We start from the raw sequence: 15,154 nt of genomic DNA on the forward strand, positions 1-15,154 counted from the left end.
ACCCTATGAAGGACTAGTCAGTAGATCAGATAGACCTTTAAGATTGATATGTGGTACATAGACACCGCAGAATATGCTGCAATTAAGATTTTTACCTAGTGAGCCAAATATTCTTATTACCCATGTGGAATTAAAAATACTAAGTGGAAAGAAAAAAAAGGTCAACTTTGATTATATTCTTAAAGCCCATAGCCAAAACCAGGCTAGAAATGGCAGGTACATGAAAAACCTTGTGCTCCAACAACCTTCCGGAACAGCTTCTGTTCAGGTCACTGGAAGGCGCATCCTCCTCCTTTATGGCAACCAAGATTTATTCAGATCCTGTGAATAAGTCTTTGTGCGTGCAAACCTCTCTCAACATCCTTTACACAACAGTTTCCAATTATTAAAATGAGCGAGTCATGAATTCATTAAAGTTTCATCCTTTGTACTTCCTATCTCCAAAATGAAGACTCATGTAGCTATATGGAGTGTTTAAAAAAAAAAAAAAAGGACATTTTTATTAGCTTTTCAAAAACAAAAGAAACACCAGTGCTCATCGCTACAATTTAGCAAAGCTCCAGTGGACTACAGGATCTCACTAGGCTGATTGCAATATAAACAACTGTTTCAGGGAAAAAAAAAAAAAACCCCAAAACTAAAAACTTCAGTCTTATGTGTCCATTTTATGGAGTTTAAGGAAAGAAACAACACAACCAAAAAAGGCAGTAACTCACTATATGGAGGACAGGGAGATAACTCTGGCCAGAGCTGGGACATGCTCCCTGGAGGAGCTCATTAGACGAGCAGCTTGGGCAATCGGACAAACATACAGCAGACGGGCCAGTTTGTCTGCTTCATTTCTACCAAAACTTTTAATGGAAAGGACACTAACCCACAGAACATTTCTCTTGTCAGATTACTTAGACCAGAAATGGTCAAAAACTTCAGAAGACGCTGGGGTGGAAGAAAAGACAGATGAGAAGGAAAAGAAGGCTAAAGAGAAAGTGATTTAGTCAAGACCAAAGTAGGCTGACACTTTCCATTCCCAACTGTTCAAATAGTTTATTTTCCAGTTTGGATCATAACACTAAATAAAAGACACGCATTGCAAAATTAGCACAAAGCAGTTAGCTCACAATGGTATTGGAAGTTGAATGTTTGTTTCCATGTTGGCTGCCTGTCATCCCATACTTGACAGTTTTCCAAGCTTGCTACAAATTTGCTATGAAATTATCTTCTCATTTCCCAATGACATAGTCTGCTGCCCATGTTGCCTTTCAAGAAACACTTTTCTTCTATGCTAATCCCAGCTGTCCATTAAACAGGATACAGACACTTTGAACAGCATAATAAATCTGTTTATTTCCAGAGCTTGATTTTGCTCCAAATATTTCCAGCATGACAAAAATAACAGAAAGAGGGAAGAATAAGAACAGCTATAAATTAAAAACAAACCAAAAAACTCCAGAGACCATAAAGTAGCATCCACATAAAGATCATCATCTTAGATGTAATTTGGGGACAGGAGAAAGTATTTGGAATTCGGGATTTTTATGCAAGTTCTTTCTAGCACACTAACTGGAAATTTAGTTTCTCTTGATCAGCCAGTACACAGGTTCTCTCTCTCTCCCCTTCTCTGAAGTACAGGCATATTCATGAATTACCTGAACATATGAATTTTCTTTAAAGCTTTATTTAAGCATTATGCCAAGCAGCTCAGATAGAATGGCAAAGCCAAGATTAATGAGGACTATAAGTCTTTCTGTTGAAGAAAAACTATAGAGTATTCTCAAAGACAACAGGGGACAGCACACAGAAAAGATTAAAGACAGGCTGTGAACCAAGTTGCTGAACCCAAGGAGAGCTCTACAAGCAAGGGGCAATACAAGGGACAAACACGAAGGAAACTAATTTTTGAAAGCTTGAGCAAGTATGAAGTTAACCTCATGAACTATAAAGGATGTTTACATTAGCATTGTTCTCCCAATATTACAACATTCATTCTCCCTAAGTAGTATGTGTAGCACCGACTGAGAGCTTAGTTTGTTATTAAGTGCCTGGCTCTAAAGAGTATACTGTCTAATAGTACAAAGAGTCTCATTGATTAAGATGTCTACCATGCAGCTGTAACTCCTCCTCCTGCCACAATCAATTACACAGGAACCAAGAACATTTTCAGAAAAACATAGCCCTTCAAACCCCAACTCAAAACAAAAGGGGTTTCATACTCTACTGCTTTCTGTAGCTATTACAGATATTTCCAAGGCATCTATCATATTAGTATCCAAGCACACAGACTTCATAAATTAAGCACACACAGAAGAAAGCTCATCACTACCACTCCTTCTCCAAAACAGGTACTTGGAAGGGGTTACCTCACTGCATGGATTATTGCAACATGCACATGTAATCATCCTACCTTGTTATTAATAGTGAGAGTGACAACCACTCCTACTTTCTATGCAAAATGCAAGACAACACCGTAACTCATTTTCCTATTCCATAATTAAAACATATGCCCCCAGGAATGTTAATCACCTAACTCAATCTCCCTAAAATGAAGAGAGTAAGGTAATAAAAGTTTGCAACTTTAAATCTTTCTGTGCAAGATAGTCAAGGAAAAAAAGCAAACACACCCCCAAACCTGGACGTTTCTTGTCATCTATCAGCCACAAGGTGCTCCACCAGACTTGCATAGGGGCCACAAAGACACATTTAACATAAATCTTGGGCCACCTCTGTTTCTTTTCTCACCTGACTATTCCATTCCCTATTCCTAGAAGAAAGCCTTTATCTGCAAGCGCAGATAAAAAGATAAAAAGAAAAGTTTAACAAAGAAGAACAGCTTGTGAATGAGCCACAAGTTTCAGTTTGGCCAGACTCTTTGCCACCAACAACCACTATCTTGGATGGCACATCTCCCTTGATTGCTCAGACTAACCATGACTACTATAGCAACAATGTGGATAGTTTGTTACCCATCTTCTCATCTTTCCTTTCTCATGTACAGAAGTCAGTGTTGTTCCCCAAAGAGGACCCCAACTACTTTTTTGTAGCTGAAAGCATGTACTTCCCACCCATCCCCACACAGAAATTTCAGTTTTCTGCTGAAAACAAGAAACATTTTGTCCTGAACAGGTTTTGAAAGAGTTTCCCCACAATACACCACCCCACCCCCCAAAAAAAAACCCCAAACCCCCTCTCTATTATCTTCCTTCTGGGAAAAGAAAAAGCATCCTGGAAGATCACCATAAAGGTCTAAACAAGAGACCGCTGTTCACATTTGGAAAGCCTGTGACATCCTTTTGCCAAAACTAAGCAAGAGTAGTGAAAGCTGCACTAACTCAAGACTTCTTTTACAGAAAACTGACAGTCTACAACTGTAACAGCTTCCTCTAGAATTAATATGTAGGGGAAGAGATTAATCCGTGTAATCATTTGCCCATTTCCCTACTCATACAATGTTTCATTGCTGGTGCAATTACATAAAGGTCTACTTGATCCCGATCAGGTGATTGTAAGTCTATTGTATGGAGATTTATTAGACCTTACCATCTTGAAAAAAAGTTTTGAATGGTAAAATACCACACGTAAAGTCAGTTTCTAGTTAATTAAGAAGGATGAAGGGTGGCAGAGTGCAAAAGAAGGTAGGAGTGAGGAGCAAGATGAAAGCTTCCTTGAAGCGTTAGAGAATGCGCCAACACTCTTTTACCATAAGCAGCAAGGAAGTAGGAAAACAGATTAGGAAATACAGAGCTCTTTGGCTGGTCAATGACCCATCGGCATGGATGCTCTTTTACCACACAAGTAAATAAGTAAGTATTTTTTTCCATCACAGGTCCAGCTCTAGGTGGCCCTGCTTGAGCAGGGAGGTTGGACCAGATGACCTCCAGAGGTTCCTTCCAACCACAGCCATTCTGCGATTCCAGCCCTGAGACACCAATGTAGCTTAGACATCAAAACAAGTTAAAAAAAAAAAAAAAATCAAGAAATGCAGTTTCAAACTCCAGCTTTGTTTCCTGCAATTTACAACCATCTCTACTATTGCAAGGCCATTAAGTTAAGAGTTCAAACTATAAAGCTAACATTCTTTTATTCTTACATCGCATTAGTAATAGAATCAGTTTTACTCTAGAAAGCTTTAATAGCCTCATTCATTAGCACCAGGTGTCTTAACCCCCAAAGAGCAATGAACAAATTCAGAGCATACTGGATTATTCTACAGATATCTTCTAACGCAAGTTTATCCTTTAACTAAAACCAGCTGCCCCTTGGAAGTCCATAGGGAGCTAAGCTGAATGAGACTGAATGCAGTTTTTTGTAAAGTTTGCTATTTCAAATTTTAGCTAAATACAACTAATAAACAGGAGTGCTGAGATCTCGGCTTAAAGCACATATATCACGACACAAAATGTGCTAGAACTTCTTTTTCTGAAATACTGTTTGAACAGGATGTTTCTGACCACCTTTGTACCTGAATGTCTTTTGTACCATCTCTGTGACACTTCATATTTCATTTAGAAATTCATTTCATTTTCCTTTGAAGGAAGTCCACTACAAATACATCTTAATTTATTTGATGTTCAATTTATAACTATGCAGTGTCACTGTAAACAGCGTATAATAGCTTCCTGTCTTTTTTTCCAGAGCATACTCTGCTTGCAGTGTCACCAAGTTTAAAAGGAATGGGATCTTTTTGTTATTCTTAGTGATGCATTTCAAATGGTACTTGATAAATTTTTCTTCATTAAGAAACGGTAATGAAAAGGGCAATAGATTAGAGAACACCACAGCATCTAACAAAAGCAAAGACCAGTAGCTATTTCGGATAATTCAGATCAAATACTATACTGTTCATTTTCCCATCTCAAGGGATAAAAACTAAAAGCTGTATAACTAGCTTTGTACAGCAGAATATTTTTATTTGGGAGGAATGGGACTGAAGGAGGAAGATGGGGATTGACCTAACTAAATATCATTGATCCAGTGATACAGGGCTGTATCGCTTATTTGTAATACATGCACAGCTGTACCAATATCCACAACGCTTTTAAAGGTGACTTACATGGAAGCGTAGGGTTTTTTTCCAGGGTCTAGCTCTTTCCACAACAGCAGTAGCATCCCTAGTGATATTAGGGCATATGAGGCAGGCTGTTACCTTCCTACACGTTGGTGTTCCTTTCAAACTTTGTGCTTCCTACTCACTTTTACCTACTGAATCAGAGTGAAAAACTCAAGCGCTGATGCCTAGGTTCTCACCCTGTCCGAAACGTGCAGAATTTGGATTTCAGCGTACAAAACTCCTCAGCACAATCATCAGTCTGTATAAGAGTCACAGCCAGCCATAAAGGCAACAGGCTTCTGGGCTTCCCAAACCAGACAGGAACCTTGCCCTGCCACCCTATTTCAGCTCCCAAGGGGCTTAGTCTAACTGAGTCTGAACAACACAAAGATCAAATCGGGATGAGTAAATTAATTCATTAAGTAGTAACTTGAATAGAGTATTCTGTAATTTATAAACCAAGTGTTTTGAAAGTTTCCTGGTTTTCCCCCTCCAATTCAGCATAAAGACACCTGATGCTTGCTGATACTCCTGGTCACCCAGCCCTTTCTGCATGTCAAAATGTCTTACAGCAACTCTTCAGTAGCTTCTGTACAGCACTCTAGACATGTCAGAGGAGCAAACTAAGTTATCAATTTCCATCTTGAACAAAATCTATGAAGAGGGTACTGCATTGTTAGGAGCCTGTGCATGTCAGGAAATTAATCTTATGATAGAAGCCTGCAGATAGCAGGCACGTCAGTCTCTCCCAGAAGGTTTGAAAGGCAGTAATCACTACTTTTTGACGCCACAGCTTAGTAGTTACATTAAACCCATACTTCAGAATTTCTACCAGGCACCTGCAGAAGCAGAAAACTAGACCAGAAATGCCCTCCAAAGGGAGCAAGGCTTCTGCCATTACTTTACCTGCAATAGTTCTGAGTTAGTCTCCTTTATAGGAGAGAGCAAAAAAAAAAAAAAATCTGCTGGGTTGCTGACAGCACATATGGCATGCTGTGCCTAGGATTTATCTTCCACTCCACAAAAAGCTAAGAAAGAGCTGAATATCACAGAAGGATGCTAGACAAAAGTCAAGAGAAAGCTAGTCTAATGTCTCCAACCCCTCCCCAAGGATGGGGCTTTAGAGATGAACTGCAGCATAGAATACAATCTCTATAGCCACATCCACCAAGGCTCCTGCTAACATGCACATCGAATACTTTCTCAAGTGCTTTGTGCATATGGCCTCCAATCCAACAACTAACTTAAAAGTAGAGTCTCCCCATCTAACTGAGCACAGACCCTTTGTCTTTTCTTCTGTCCATTAAAAGCCAACTATGTCATATTGAAAAAACAACAGATTTGGTGATGAGATCTCTGCAACTGCAGGGACAAACCATACCCTCTCACCTACTACCGTCCTAATGCCCTATACAGTGACAGAAAACTTCAAACTAAAAAAATGTATGTTCTACAATACTATGGAAGTTCACTTCTGCTTTAGGGTGGTTTTTTGGTTTTGTTTTTTTTGAAGGTGGGGACAGGTTTTGTCACCCATCACGGTAACAAGGTAATCCTCTGATTTATTTGGTCTAAGAGATTCTTAGAAGACTGAGTCACACTTGCTGCAGCTGAGAAGTCATCTACTTGCCATCCCTCCTTTATCCCCCCCCAGTCACACCCTACATTGGACTGCATGACAATCACACTCGTTTTACAAGGGCTTTTTTCAGATGCCAAGAAAGACTGAACTGATGAAAGAGATAAGCAAATGCAAAATTTGACTCAATCTGGTCACATTAAAAACAAACTCTTTGAAACTTAATTGCAAAGAGTTGACCTGCAATGAAAGAATTGGAATGTGCTTTGAGCAAAAGAACATTTTTCAGAATGAAACAATACATAAAGATGAACACAGCATCCAGGAGATGTCAGTCAATACCATGAGCAGTGTTGATATCTATAGAGCAAAAAGGGAGCAGGAATATTAGCAAATGGAAGAATAAGAGTTGTTTCCTATGGAAAGAAACACATAGAAGTTTGTTGCTAGCAGAATTCAGAGGAAAAGGAAGATTGATGCTACATATCCTGAAATATGCCAAGTCTGATTTTAAAAGGTACAATCCACACACTCCTTTGGAAGGAGTTTTGTACATCCCCCTTGATTATCCGAGCTCAGTAGACAGCATGGTAAAGCTTAGTTATGGTGTCAGCTGCCATTCCTCAACTTGCTGCAACACATAAGACATGCTTACAAGTAGTTGGACCACCTTTCAAAACACCAGAGAAATACCCATTATGAACAGAGCCAGAGCACTCAGGAGGCAGCTCTTCTGGTAGCTGAGCTTCTTGTCTGCATTTGGCTTGTCCATGCGTAAGAGCAAGTCACAGACTGGACTGCTCATGCTGCCACAAAAACATGCTCTGGTGTAGGAGGACTGTTCCATAAGCTTCTGCCAATCACCAGAGATGTACTCAATGCAAAAGTCTTGGTGGCCAACATTCCTCCCATTTAGAGATGGATATATAGGAGACCACTGTTTTCCCTCCAGCTTTTCCCTTAGGATGGTCACAGAAGTGTTTTGGTTTACCTGATGCTAGGCCTTTCAGTGTGGCTCAGACTGATGTGCTGAGCAGCACCACAATTGCAGATGTCAAAGGGGTTACCAAAACATCCTAGTCAGAAATGCAAGTCTTAAAGAGAGCAAGATCTCAGAGATTGTCCTATGCAGATAAATCCATACACACATCCCTCTTGTTTGCCCTGAAGACATTAAGTCTAACAAATTGGCAAGAAACTGCTTCATGGGGGAAGCGGGGGGGGGGGGGGATGCAGTGCAATTTTACAGAGGGGGCAGCAGAAAAATCAGTCTGAATAATGGCAAGAGGCATGAGTAGGTGGGCAGACAATATGCCCCAAGTATAACAAAATTTAGATGGCAAGCTAAGTCATGCTCACTTGTCATTTAAGGAAACAGGAGGTAGTGAAGAAGGCAGGACACCAAAAGAGGCACAAGCTTCTCAACTGTGCTCAAGGAGTTCATAGTCTAATATTTGCAGAAGATTCTTCCACACCAATCTTGACTCTTCAGCTATTTCCAAGGCACAATCACAATGTGGGTTCACTTTACTGAACTTCTCCCATAGTGCAGCAGAGAGAGTGCACAGGAGTAGCAACAGAGCAAGGAAAAGGGCAGCAGCAAACAACAGTTAAAACTACGCATCTAAGACAAGAATCCAAGCTTCAAAAATTGTCCTGAAGGCATCAAAGAAGGCAGTGCGAGAGCAGCAGGGCACATGCATAAGTGAGACAAGGCAAGAACAGAATAGGAGAATGCGTTTGAACTCAATAGATAGAAGAGGACAAGGCAGAAAAATATGGTAATTGGGAAAGCCAGCATAAAACAACTTAGAAAAAAGATGGCGAGAGGATGAACAATGAAACGCAATCAATTGCAAGAAAAATAGCAGTCAATACCAGACTGCACTAAGACAGCAATCCATTAACAATCAATTATAGTGAAACAGCAATAAGATGTAGTCAGTAAAATGACCATCTGAAGGAATTATTCTTTTCCATGTGTAAACTACAATTTCCTCTACCCAGTTACCATTTTTAAACTGTTCATTCAATTAAATTAAGCCTGTGTCTATTCTATACATAGCTGCAGTATTTATAAGACTATTAAGAAGCCATACTTGAACCTGGGGTGGGGAGTTGCTCACAAGGTTTTCAAGTAAGCATTTGGTAAAGAGATCCTTATGCTGTCACGTCTGCACTTGGCAAGCTGTATCAATTCATTCACATACATTAGAGGGCAGGGGTTGTTGCTTGTTTCTTTAAGAAGATGAGACTATGAAGATGAAGGGGAAGACAACTGGTGGAAATCCACTGGTGTTCTCCTCCACGAAGATTTGCCACAACGTATCCCAGCAAGACGGTCTGTAAGGCTTACTGAAGTCCTGATAAAACTGCAGGGAGTTTCCCCTTTGCACAGGTCCACTTTCATGGCAGTAAGAGTCATCTGCCTTCCTTCAGCAGTGGAAGAGGTGGACTTTCCACACTTATGCTTACAAACCACAGATGATGATGATGCAACTTTGCGTGGAGATTCTCCTCCTACATGTGAAGATTGACACACATTTCATAAGCTCCTCCATGTTCACACCAAAGGATCACTGGAATGCAGCAGATCATAGGCCAGTGTGGTTGCAATTTATAAATACCAGTTTCCATTACTGAACAAAGAGAGGCATCAAAGAACAGTATTCAGCCACCAGCAGCAAACTATAAATTCACCTATCGCAAGTTCAAATTTGCTGCATTTTGTATAAAACTATGACATTTGAAGGGACTACCTTCAGTTTGGCAAGCTAGAGATCCCTAGGAACTGTTTACCCTATCCCTCTTCTGATGGGAAGCACTGGATGCAAGTATTAAACTTGGTCTTTTCTTGGGTAGCTAGGTTAGGAAGATTTGATTTAGTTAAAGGAGTTCCTGCCCGATGTTTTAATTCAGCCAGACAAGAAAACAACATTGTAGGGCTTAAATAGAAGGTCTCTTATCTACTGAGCAGACAACTTTTTTCCATAGCAAAGACATATCTGCTATTGTGTAAACTTTTGTTAAGACAGAAACTAATAGAACAGATGCACTGCACCAAGGAAACTTGAGCAGACAGCCTTGGTGGCAGTACATATGCTGGTTTACCACAGAGAAAGAAATACAAAAGCTTTTAATGAAAGAAGCCGAATGCAAAGGTAATAGCTTTCATTCCACTACAGCATTGCAGAAGGAAACAATCAGTTTTCCAGAGGACTTCTCCAAGTTATAAACTAGTGAAGGCCCTGTGATTTCAGAGATAACAGCTCCTCCCGGTTTGTCATCTCAAGTAACTGGTGATCAATCAACACAGCAAATTAAAGCTCAATTTAGTTTGACAGGCTAACAGAAACAGGGTATGACACAATACCTTTAAAAATCTGTTTGACAGCTGGACGACAACTGTTTATGCTTTGTATATCAGGCCCAGTTCCACTGAATTTTATTGCAGCTACAGAGCTACAACTTTCAGAGGGCAGGAGTTTTAGTTTTGCAAATTTCCGTCACTTCAAGAATGTGAGTTTTTCTTCTCACAGAACAGAGCTAAACGTGCGGCACTGCTGGTACAGCCATGAAACATGTCCTTCCATGCCCAGCTGTATCTACCTATACTTTACCTCAAATACTTTTGTCCAAACTCTTTCAGACTGCTGCTTAGTTTGGGGGGGGAGGAGGGGGGGCAGCAATGGCACTAGAAATATGGGGAAGGTAGAAAGATTTGACAACTGTTTCACTAACTTAAACATGCCTGGACCAGACACCCAAGCTTTACAACAATGCCAAGAGCCAAGTCATTGCTCTGCTGTGTGAAACACAGTCCCTTCCTTTCGCCCTTGGAGATCTGATATCCTAGGCTTCTTAAGCCTGAAATGTCGTTCCCTCCCCCCCCCCAATTAGGTTTGGGATATTATAACAAATAAATAAGTATCTTCTTTTTAGCTTGTATAATCAGATTTGCTGTGTTAGGCCATCTGGCTTTATAGCACACACACTGTCACCAGCTTTATAAAGTTTCCAGAAAGTCAGAGTTCTTTCTAAAAAAACCCCAACAAACAACACCCCCCCCCCATTATTTTATGAATACATAAAGGTTTTAGTCATTTGGGACAGTGTTTTAATCTGTATTAATTTAGATGATTGTACTATTAAGTAATTCAAAGTTTTACACCATACTAAAATAGTAATGAATTCAAGTGGCCTACAAATATTAAATTTTTTAAGAACCTGGCCATATTCCTGGGAAAGCAGCCCATTACCTAGAAGCCAGCCAAGATGCCTTCAATAATAACTACAGCAAGGTGGCACAATGTCAGACCTTGAGTGTTTACCTTTTCCTCCACTGCTTTCTATACCATTCCCAGTATGTGCTGCTGAGACTGGTCTAGCACGTTTTGATTTTCAGAGTGCAGGCAACAAGAAAACCAGCTCTATGCAAGCTTTTGGGAGCAGAAAATGGAGAAAGAAAAAGAATAACTAAGAACTTGCAGCCAGTCTAAGTATGGAGGAATTCTTGCCCAGGTGAAGACACAACTAAACAAGATGCAGTCCAACCCCCCACCCTTGCTTCTGCATGAAGTCACTAGTTGCCAGGTCACTTTTCTATTTGTTTTTCAGCCAAGCTCTGTAGCCATTTGCGTACCCTAATGACTTCTAAAGAACACAAATCTACAGGACAGCAGGAGTCAGAAGCCTTAGTTCAGTTCTCTCAGCGTTAGGGCATGCAACAGAAGGAGGAGTCAAAACAGGCATGGTCCTGCAAGCCTGTGCTGGGACATTCAAACTCACAGGGATCTCTGTGCTGTCATGGGCAGAGCACAGGAGACTAATGAGGCATTCAAAACCACCCCCTCACATTGCATCTTTTCATCGTGGCTTACCAAGATTCAAAGCTAGCACTCTCAGAGACAAATACCTGATCCTGGATACCCATAGTTAAAGAAGCAGATGCTGCAGAACTATAAAAGCAGACATGGCAGGCTTCAGAAGGGTGAGCAAGTAGCCATAACTATATGCAACCTGCAACACCTAACTATATGCAACACCTGCAACCTAAGAAGTCATGCTGACTGTTGGTTTGGAGAACAGACTAACAACTGTATCTAAATAAGACTGAATAACACAATAGTAATCGAGAGTGCTAATAACATACACATACCTAAATGCCTATATGCTCTAATTAATGTTGATACTGATGTACTTTTCTGTTCCCATACAAGAGCACTTCAGAAATAAGAGCTGAGGAGAGCAAAAGATCTGTAATCTTTCCACTGAATTCAACTGTATGTACTTCCATGCAGGAGTCTGTATTATTCACATTTTAGCTGGTGGAACAAAAGCACCGGGGTAGTCTGAAGAACAGAACCCCCAATTAAGAACTGTGGCACAGCTCCTGTCTGTTCTTCACTGACATTTAAACTACTTTCTTCAAGATTATCTTATCAAACCTTTGAGCATAAGTACTACATAGAAAACTGGGATCTGAAATCCAAACCCAAGAGAGGACTGGATGGTAGGGAACCAGTGGCCAGCTGCGTGTCAGCTCTGTCAGCAGCAGGACATTGCTGCTCAAGGCCAACCAGGGAAAGGACACAGGCTTGTCATTAGTAATAAGATTCTGCAATGCAGCCATGTGCTACCAGCTCTTGGTCATTTTACTACCCTCAACACAGTAAGATCTAGACACTTACTAAGCAATTTCCAGTCACCCTGCATTTAAAATGATGGCAAATAAGTAGGACCACCTCAGATAAAAACTCTGGACTTAACTTTTTCTTCCTTCTATGTACATTCTCAGCTTTCTCTTCTCTCTTTCCCCTTTCTTGCTTGTTTGAGGGGTTAGGGGAAGGGAGAGGGAAGGCCAAAGGAAAACAGTAGTGACAGCACCAGTAAAATACTTCCTCCCCAACTCCCTATCAAATCATTCTACCCTCCTCTCACACCTGTCTTCCCCATTTAAACCAGAAGACCCTGCAGCTGATTGTTACCACCTAGATTTTACTATCCACTACTCCCTAAGCAGTGCTATTTTCAGCTTACTTTAAATATTACCTTTAACACTATTCTGAAGTGAACCTGAAAAAAGACTCCCAACAGCAAAAGTCCCATGTTTTTGTATACTTAGGATTGAGCAGAGTATTTTGTACGTCTTCTCAGCATAAAACAAGCACAATCACTGCTCTAGACAAGTTGTCAGATAAGACCCTCTAGCGTCAGAAGAGGCTATAAAAGTACTCCGTTTTTTGCAAGACTGAAGCCAAAGGGCAACCATAGCCTTGAGACCAGAGAAGCCTCTTTCTTCTCACCTTCCCCCAGCTCTGCATCCAGCTAAAAGAGACCCCTTTGCCAGGAAAAGTACTTCACTTTGATTCTCTGCCTCTGGCAGCCCCATCATTAGTTTGCTCACTGGTACAAGCTCAAGCTGCTCAGTGCCTTACCCTGACAAATAACAAATGCCTCCACAGACGGAGGCTCCTCGGCCTCTCTGGGCCCCCATTTCAGTATGCAATCATCTTTATGATGCAGAGATTTTCCTGACTGGAACTCTCCCTGATGCAACTTGTGGCTGTTGCCCATAACAAGGAAAAACAAAACTGCCAAAAAACCCCAAACCCCGGAAGCCAATACTTGAGACTACCCTACAGACTTAGACCTAGTTAGGAACTGAAAAGATCATCTTAGTGCTTTTCTGTATAAACTAGTAACCTCAGAAACTTTTAGCAACTGTAAAGAAGCTACACAGACAGTAAACTTGGTCCATCATCAGCTTCACCATCCCTTCCTTCACCTCTGCAGCCCACAACCTCAGCTTCAAGTCTGCCCTTGCCCTCCTTACAGTAAGGGCCCTTCTCATCTCACCTCCACCCTCTCACCAGTCGCTCCTGTCCTCTGTCCCCAACCCCACCAAACCGCAGGTAGCCTTCTCTGCCCACCACCCCTTCCCTCCCTCCCTCTTTCCCACCGCCTCTCGTTGCTCTTCACAACAATTACACTTTATTTTCCCAACCTCGCGCCGTGTGCGCGCTACACAGCCCAGCTCCTGCCCCGGCAGCCCAGCTCCCGCGCCTGCTGCTGCTGCTCCAGGTTCTTCCACGGAACACCTCGGGCAGGGCTGGCAGCTCCACCGCGCCCACGGCTCCCGCGCAAGAGGAAAACCCAATGGCCTCAGTTATTTCACCTGGGCACTGCCGGAGGAAGCGTTAGAGTAATTCGCCCGGCGTTCCGGGGAGGCAGCGCCCAGGCGGGCCGCCCGGGGCAGACCTTGGCCGAGCCGGCCGTTCGCCTCCTGCGGAGCATCCCGCACCGCCTCGTCCCTCCGGCTCGGTTTCAGTGAAAGGCTCTCCCCCCACCAGCCGACTCGCCAATCCACCGCCACGACCCCGCTGTTTTTCCCACAGCACTACGTTTGTTTGACGTTACAAGCGAGCGTATTATTGCCTGTGGGTGAGGAAGGGAAGCGCTTCCTCGCAGCAGCAGCGTCCCCGCTCGCCTTCAACCCGAACTCGCCCCCCCGACCCTCCGCGGGGGCGCACACGACGGGCGCAGCAGCTACACCGGGTCCCACGCGCGGAACGTCTCCGCGCACCGACCCCCCCCGCCCCGGCGGCCGCTTGTGCTGCTGCAAGCGTTGGCGCGGGCACCCAAAAAGTAACGGGTTTAACTTCTTAATCGTTCTCGAGGCGCACCCGGGGCCGCGGCCCCAGCCCTTCCGCGGCCGCGGCCCGCTCCGCGGCGCGGAAAACCGCGGCGGAGAGCGGCCCCCGCCGCCGCCCGCTCAGCCGCTAACGGCGCGGAACAAGCGCGGCACGCCGGGCAGGGAACGGCGGGGGGACCCGCCGGGCCGGGCGCCCGCGCAGCCACAGCCGCCCAGCGTGGCCGCGCAAGTGGGGCGGACGGCGCCGGCACCGCCGCGGCACTCACCCGCCTCACGGGTAGGGACCTTCCCGCGGCCGCCAGCAACAGGAGAGCGAAGCCGAGCAGCGCTGCCGGCAGGGAGAAGGGCATGTCCCGGGCGGCCCCCCATGCGCGGGGGACCGGCGAGGCTCCGCGGCGAGGGACAGCAGTGCGGCGGCGGCGGCGGGCGCTCCGGCGGCCGCTTTTGTAGCGGAGGCGGGGACGGGGCCGGGGCCGGCGCCGGCGCCGGCCCCGACCCAGGTGCGGTGCGGCCCCAGCCCAGCCCGGCGGGGATGGGGAGCCGCCGCGGGCGGGGGCTCCGGGGGTCGCTCCGCGGCGCGCAGGGCGGTTGTTGGTGTCGTCAGCGCGAAGAGCTGTTTCGGGGAGGGGAAGGAAAAAGAAAAACAAAAAGCCGAGAAAGCGCCTTTGCGATCCTGTCCCTCACCTTTTCAACTTCTTTTTTTTTAATTTTGCCCTGACTTTGTCCAGGCTTGGGCATCTTGGTGGCCTTCATGCTGTTTGTGACGTCCGAGTATTATTAGTTTTTAATAACAGTAAATGCAATTACCCATTTATAACATGAATTTGCAGAGCTGCACGTCAGATCAGAGCTTGGTTTCTAAGTTGAAGTCGGGGCA

At 43.8% G+C, this 15,154-nt stretch overlaps 1 protein-coding gene across 1 annotated transcript in view; it reads right to left on the minus strand.

Moving 5' to 3' along the window:
* The window catches only part of GLP1R (glucagon like peptide 1 receptor), an 83,423-nt gene extending 68,778 nt beyond the window's left edge, over positions 1 to 14,645 (minus strand). The window contains exon 1 of the mRNA XM_052806723.1: positions 14,544 to 14,645. Coding sequence (XP_052662683.1) covers positions 14,544 to 14,627 — 84 coding nt within the window. The 5' untranslated portion in view covers positions 14,628 to 14,645. The remainder of the gene's footprint in view (positions 1 to 14,543) is intronic.
* Positions 14,646 to 15,154: the final 509 nt, after the last annotated feature.

This window comes from Harpia harpyja, chromosome 13 (assembly GCF_026419915.1).
Source record: "Harpia harpyja isolate bHarHar1 chromosome 13, bHarHar1 primary haplotype, whole genome shotgun sequence".
NCBI classification, from domain to species: Eukaryota; Metazoa; Chordata; class Aves; order Accipitriformes; family Accipitridae; genus Harpia; species Harpia harpyja.